This window comes from Lates calcarifer, linkage group LG24 (genome assembly GCF_001640805.2).
Source record: "Lates calcarifer isolate ASB-BC8 linkage group LG24, TLL_Latcal_v3, whole genome shotgun sequence".
Lineage (NCBI taxonomy): Eukaryota > Metazoa > Chordata > Actinopteri > Centropomidae > Lates > Lates calcarifer.
The window spans coordinates 15,249,018-15,256,381 of NC_066856.1; the positions used below are offsets into that span (position 1 = coordinate 15,249,018).

At 41.1% G+C, this 7,364-nt stretch overlaps 1 protein-coding gene across 1 annotated transcript in view; it reads right to left on the minus strand.

Annotated features, from left to right (window-relative positions):
• The window catches only part of LOC108899989 (rho GTPase-activating protein 21), a 45,177-nt gene extending 38,104 nt beyond the window's left edge, over window positions 1-7,073 (minus strand). Inside the window, 2 exon segments of the mRNA XM_018700747.2 lie at window positions 1,716-1,904; window positions 6,321-7,073. Of these exon segments, the coding sequence (XP_018556263.1) occupies window positions 1,716-1,904; window positions 6,321-6,632 (501 nt within the window). The 5' untranslated portion in view covers window positions 6,633-7,073.
• Window positions 7,074-7,364: the final 291 nt, after the last annotated feature.

The following is a 7,364-nucleotide window of genomic DNA, read 5'->3' on the forward strand; positions in this document are numbered from 1 at the left end:
AAATGGACTCCAATTTTTAATCTCAAATTTAAATTTAAGCTCAAATACTGATGCTATTTCCATGTGCTTGATTGTGTATCTACTACAGTTACCATTTAAATAACCTTTGTTGCATTTTGTAATAAAAATCTTACAAATGTATGTACTGCATCTATATCTAAAGTGGCAAAATTATGGCTACAACTGAGGATTATTTCCATTCACTGTGTAACTAACTCATACAAAGCTGTAGGGAGTGTGCTCAGCTGTTAGACGTAATGATTTTAGGCAGCCAACAAGCATGAAAGTTGACAGTTATCTAGCACAGACTTTATTCCATGAGCACAAGAGTGTGGTGAAACATTTACTGCTTGTTTGTTGCCTAAAATTATTTGGTCTATAAAATGTCAGAAAATAGTGCAAAATTCCCAAAAGACAAAGTGATGACTTCAGAATACTTGTTTTGTGTGACTAACAATCCAAAAGCAAAAAAAAAACAAAAAAAAAAAAACTGGTATTTTTGCTTAAAAAAATGACTTAAATGATTTATCATCAAAACAGCTGCAGAATAATGTTCTGTGGAGCTTTTCCCTGTTGGAAAAATTAAACAAAGCAGCTGACTCCACTTGATTTCTGAGTGTGCTGTTGATGGAAACTATTGTCTAGTATCCACTGCACAAAACTGAGGAGCTGCTCACAGCTTGAGAAAACAGCTTCAGGACGAAAAAATAAAAACAAAAAATCTTTGGAAAAACACTGCTTTTTCTTTATGGAGCCATATTCTGCATCTTTTCATATTACTACAGAAGAGCACATGCAATGCTTGCTTGTACACTGACTGTAAAGCAGTATAGTATGAAAATTAGTATACTGTATATTACAAACTGTATGAGATTATTAAGTAGTATGGTTCTGGGACACAACTCTACTACCCCAACAGCACTAAGTACAGTGGTGTTTGTCTGGGGCCTTGTTCAAACAGCAGCTGAAAGTCATAATTTTGACTATGTTTTTCCCTCGTGTCACACAAATCTACTGTTTTCTAATCACTGAAAACACTAAAAAATTAAATGAAGGTCCTGTTTCATGATTACAATCTGGAACAATGACCAGTAGTTATATTTTTTTTGCCCTTGACAGCAAGGCCAGAGTTAGAACAGAGGACAAGAAGCAGAAATGGAAAGAAAGCCAAATAACCAAAGTGACAGGTTTTTGGAGAGAAGCCATGGTTCAGTCAAAACTCCCGACTTTTAAATTTTGCTAGTTTTAAAAAGTCTTGAAATAGGTTACATCCTCAAATATATTTGTATAGAGAGGTTTTTTGTCCAATGACATGCAGTTGCAGTGTTACAGAGTTAGGGATCAGCTATCCAGTAATCCACCTCAGGTCAAAATAAATCAGAAAATCAAGTTTCATTTCCTAAAACAAATGAAAAAACCTGCCAGTGATCTGAGATCAGTTCATCTGTTTCTAATGTAATGTCCCTTTTTGCATAGATTTGTGTGACAGTGTCTTAAATTAAGTCAGATCCTCCTACTGACCTCAAGATTACATCACTTGATTCAACAAAAGTTTATTTACTTTGAAAACATGAGTGTTTTCACCCCAACTGTCAGACGTTTTTGTTTATTTAAAATATTATTATTAAGCTCTACATTGTATTAGATGGCATGAGAGCTTATTTGTTTTGAGGTACTCGTATCATTCAGAGGGTTGAGAGATGATGTTCTGGCACCTTCAGAGAGTTGTGGACGGCAGACTCAGGTGGGTAGACGATGAAGTGCCGCAGCGTGAAACCGAAACCTTGGGAGGTTCGGCGTAGGTGAAGCGTCTTTGGCCCCGGCCAGGAGAAAGGCTCCTCCTCTGCCCCAGGAGAAGTGGTGGCCGACGCCTCGCTCTGATCACGCCCATCCTTCTGCTTGGCCTGAGAGGACGACAAATAAACAGGAATATCAATGTCAATCTTCAAAAAAAAAAAAAAACAGTATTCAGAAGCTGATAACTAATGGTTATCTTGTGTGACAGGAATGTTTTTCTCCTCCTTTCCCCTTAAAAGTACTCTGTATTTTTCAACCAGGGCCTTATTTTCCTATGTGTTTGGTTGTAAATGATTGATAGTGACAAAAATCTTTGAAATTGTTGCAGGATTGAGCAAGAATAATGTATCCTGCCACTACAAACAGCTGCTGCAATGTAATCCAATGGGCAATTGTCCACGTGAAAGTACGTCTATTTAAGTGCTGCTTTTGTCAGTGGGGTCTGGTATGGATACATAGCGATGTTTGTGGTTGAACGAAAAGGAGTTTTCCTTCAAATCATCATCGCCCCCCTACGAATGTATCTTGACACCCCCAGGTTGGGAACCACTGCCATAGATGATGCACTGCTCTACAACAAACTATATCAAATATAGTTGTGAAAATAATGACATACTAATTGTGAAACTACTAGCTCCACACGTTCAGTGTTGAGAACAAACTTGCAGCCACATAAAAGAATAGTCACTCCATTGACTTCACTCCTGGGAATTGTGAAAAGCACATTGGTTTTGCTGAAACAAAGAAAAGTGTGTTTTCACAGATGAAACAGCCCGTGGCTGAGCAGAGATCTTACTAATCATCTTGATCTTAAAAATACAAGAAATCCCCTGTGGGTGATTCTTTACAGTTATCTGAGAATGGTGGGCTGTTTCTGCTGAATAACAAGGTGTCATTTTGTGGTCGATGTTTGGACTTTCGGGGAAACAGAAGAGAGTGTACACAAGAGGGTTCATTGTTAAAAGACAGGTTGTATGGTATTTCAGTATTAAGTAATACTGCATAAATTATTGATCAGACATTGACTGTAGACTACGACCTGCAAAAAAAAGACTGTTTTCGCCAGAATGGAACATGTTTGCTGTCTGACAGTACAGAACACTATGACAAATTGATACACATTTCAAGCAAAAATGCCAAAAATCTGATGGTTCCAGACTCTAAATTAAATAAAATCCTAATTTTCCACCACAACAACATTAGTTCATCATGGGGTTATTCCGCTGATCAACTATGTCAGTTTCTGGACTTGGTCTGGTCAAATACCAGCAACCTCTGCTGCTGCTGTGATTTATCTAAACTTTGAGAAATATATCAACATACACTGGAAGTAGTTGGTTAAGACATCAAATGCAGCTCAGCTTACAGTGTGCTTTTGCATGTATTTATAAAGCTTGTCAGCAAATACAGAAAAAAATATCGCTCTGAACACCTGGTATTGTCAGAAGAGAACTATTAAAATGTTGGTGGCAAAGATCAAAAATGCAGTCAAATAGTAGTTCTCGCATTGTGGTTAACAAGAGCGATCACAGTATCTGTCATAATAATCAGGATTGTCATTTAAGCCACATTTGTGCTGCCCCAAGCGCCACAAAGCCTACATATGGCTTTAGTTATTGCACTTTTGGGGCTTTACAGGGCTATTTGGCGTGTTTGCATGATGACAGACTTATCTTCTACATTCCTACTGTGACTAACACAGGATAAAAACAACCCTTAAATGTAGGCAGTTCTCCGCTTGCGTAACATTACATTTATGCCTATATAACAACAACACATGCTCCACATCAGCTGCGCTCGGAATTTAAATGTTCTATAACAAAAAACAGAAGAAAAAAAAGTGTTTACTAAAACTGAAAACTGAAGAGTACAGCAAGTCACATCAAGCTACGTTCATGACCCTCAATTCCTGAAGATGATGTTATGAAAGCCAACACACAGATATGGCACAGGTGGTCATGTCTCAGATCAAACACGGAGGCTGAATTATGATTAAAGCGTCCATAACATGACGTGATTTGTGTTTTTCCAAAACATTTTTCAGGGTTTCTGCAGGGTTCACTGAGTTAAACTTCTTAAGACCTTTTCAGTACCAAACAGAATCACATCTCTTCCAGCTCCAGTCTTTCCTTCGATTTTCTTGACAAAGGACCCAGAGAAATGCACTAGAAGTGGCCACTACAAGCAAAAGAAATTCCAACAGTATTTCTCATGGTAACTTACGATTTGTCTCTCTTGTGTTTGCTGTAAGTTACCAGTATCTCTTTACTCACTAATATGAGCATGACTCCAAAAAAGTGGTGAAAGTCCAAACATAGATGACAACCATACAACTCCCTGAAAACATCTTTCAGGACTTCTATTACATGCCGTGGATAGTTTGCTGCTTCCTGCACGTGCATCACAATAAATGGATTTCTAAGGTGAATGCAGTGATTGGCCTTTATTGTTAAACCGTAAGCATCAACAGTGACTTTTGCAGTTTAGTATGGTTAGCTAAAATTTGCTTCACACAGTCTTCAATAGTAGATTTTATGCAACTTTGCTTTGAAACTTGCATGGACAAAGCTCCACCTGTATCACAACAGCAGTAATCGACAGCACAAACTGTGTTGTACATGTACTAGATATAAATGTGTTAGTGTATCTGTCGTTATGAGGTTACGCTTGTAACGATGCAACTTATAAATATTCAAACAATATAAATACAATTATACAAGCTGGAAAAAAATTATCTCACATAAAGAGTTTTTTTTAGCTTTTTCCTTTCCATGCTTCAAAGTTTAAAACCAGATTTATCACAAGCTAAAGATATAACAGAAATATTCTGTAACTCTTAATCACAACGACTCTGTGCTGCGCTATCATTGAGAAAGCCACTGTGATCACTCCTGCTGTGAGCTGTCTGAGCAGTGAGACAACTGTCACATCCATCATCAAAGTAATGATGGAGCTGAACCACTGCACCACAGGGTGTGCGTTAGCGGTTATTGCTAACACTACCATAGTGACTCTAGGCTACAACAGCTTGCCAAGAGTTTCAGCCTCAGCCCAGATCTCTCCACAGGCTCTTCTCCTACCAAAATACATCTTAGGTATGGATCCAAAACAAAGACATTCTCCCCACCGCCCCTCTGGCTTTCTCCCTCCACACCTCTCCTCTGCCTGTCTGGGAGCAGCAGATGTAGAGGCCTCCAGAGAGAGAGGGATGGGTGTGGGCTTTAATGGTATGACTGGTGAAATCACCACCAATACCCAATGGTGTGGAGCTGGAAGGAAGCCACGGTCCATAATGTAACTGAGAGAGGAAAGAGGAGGCAAGTGGAGAGGAGGGAAACAAGCTGACATAGTCCAACTTAATTGTTTGTTTTCACTTCATGCTTAAAATTTAATGTCGTATTATGCAATAGCTAAGCCATTTGGCTCAGATGCGCCATGGCTGAGGTACACACATATGTACACATACACACTTTCCATCTTCCTCTATATATATATAACATGTTGAATAATACAGCAAGAAAAGCAGCAGCATAGCACAGTGTGAAGGGAAACTACAGCTGCTATAGGTTCCCACAATGCCTCACTGAAGACAGTCATATTCAAAAGACACAATACTGTAAATCTGAGCCAAACAAGCTCAAACAATTACCTGATAAATACTGCTAAATTATGCATGCAATCTGTTCATCAAAACAGTCACCAATGAGGGTCTGATTTGTGCACTGCCATATGGTGCCTTAGCCTGCAGCATGGTGCATTTGCATGCCTGCTCCTGTTTCTTTATGTATATGAGTGAATTTGAATGGTGTTACTTGTGGACTCAGCTTTTCTCCACGCAATTTTTTTTTTAAAGCTGTGAGTCACCTCTGAGTCGTCTGACCTCATGGATCTACCTCTTTCACTCCCTCTAGGTTTTTCTTTCCAAGCATCTCTCCCTCTCTGACCACATTAGTCATCCTCACTATATCATTGGAAAATATGCCTTCAATTCCCCACTTTGGTCCTTCACTGAACAATGACTTCATTCCGTTAAGTCTCAGTCCATACGACAAAAAAAGTTAATGGCTGTTGGGATATTTTTATTTTAATTCTGAAAATGAGGCTGCCGCACACACATAGCTGGAAAATAAACAATATCTTCCCCTGACAGTACACGGCCAAGTGTCTCTGCAAATCCACCATGGGGACCAATAACAATAAACGAAACCTAAAACCCAAACACACACACTCACATTACAAAAGATATTGGTCAGTGAAACAGGACTACCCTGCTGCTGTAGAGCAGCATGACGCACACAAAATTCCTTAGACGGCACGACAAAGTATAGCCGCCCCTCACCTCTCCTCCCCTCTCAAATGCTTCCTATGTAAACCTATATGCTCCTGCCAGACACTGATAGCACTTAAACGCATATTTCAAATGAGTAAGGGTATTCCCAACTGTAACACAGCTTGCCTTGCACATTCTCAAAATGTCAAATCACGAGGATGCTCTCCATCTCCCATAATGTAACCGTCCTTACCCGAGAGCGGACACAGTTCTTCCTGGAGGCTTCACGTAGTCGAGCCCAAGACACGCTGCGATTGGGACTGGTGAGACCCAGTTCCACTTCGCCCCAGTAGGCTCTGGCCAAAAGCTGGAACCAAAGACAGTATGGCTCTGACAGGCAACCGTCCACCCCGGCAAGCCGAGCCCAGGGACAGCCTCCAGATGACGGGGAGGGAGAGAGGGAACAGCAGCCTTCCGCGTTCACGTCCACATCCCGCAGGTCAGGGTGATCCTTCAGTGGGACCGGCTTGCAGCCTGGAGGTAGCCCATTCCTCTGGGCCAGCATGGCATAGCCGAGTCTGAGGTGGTAGTTACCAGATGGCAGAATGGATGAAAACTATCCTCAAAAATGCTCTGTCTTTTACTTCCTCCTTTCTTCTGAACAGTCTACTCCAAGTTTCTGTTTGAGTTCATTTTGCTCCCTCTCTCTTCCTCCGTCCGTCTTCGACTGCTCCGTTCTGGTCTCAGTTCGGAGAAACAGGGCTGTTCCTCTGGGCGTCCCACAGACACATGATGTTTCCACTCAGCCGAGAGGAGAGTGCAGCGGCTGAGTGCGCTGCAGAGAGCCCGGGCCGACTGACTGACGCACCCACCCACTCACCACACAAAACTCTCTCTGAAGTATGCACACACACACACACACACACACACACACACACACACACACACACATACAGGAGGCGGCCTGAAGTGAATTCTCTTCCTTTCCTGTCTCCTTCATCTCTCTCTCTCTCTCCCTCTCTCTCTCCTTCTAACTCATCTCCTCCGCTGCCAACCTTTAAAAGTTTTAGCTGTTCTGCGTTGGCCAACACGCGCACACACCAACAGACTCACGTGTCGAGGCTAATCAATAAATCATAGGAACAAATGAAAGGAGAAGACAAGACGTACAAAACAAGTCAAAGGTGCGTTAGGTAGAGAGAACATTCAGAAAGTTTTGAGAGTGGGGAAACGCAGGCACCACAAAGTCACTATCTGCCAGGAGACAGGAATAACTTGGATTGTTTTCACAGCTAGT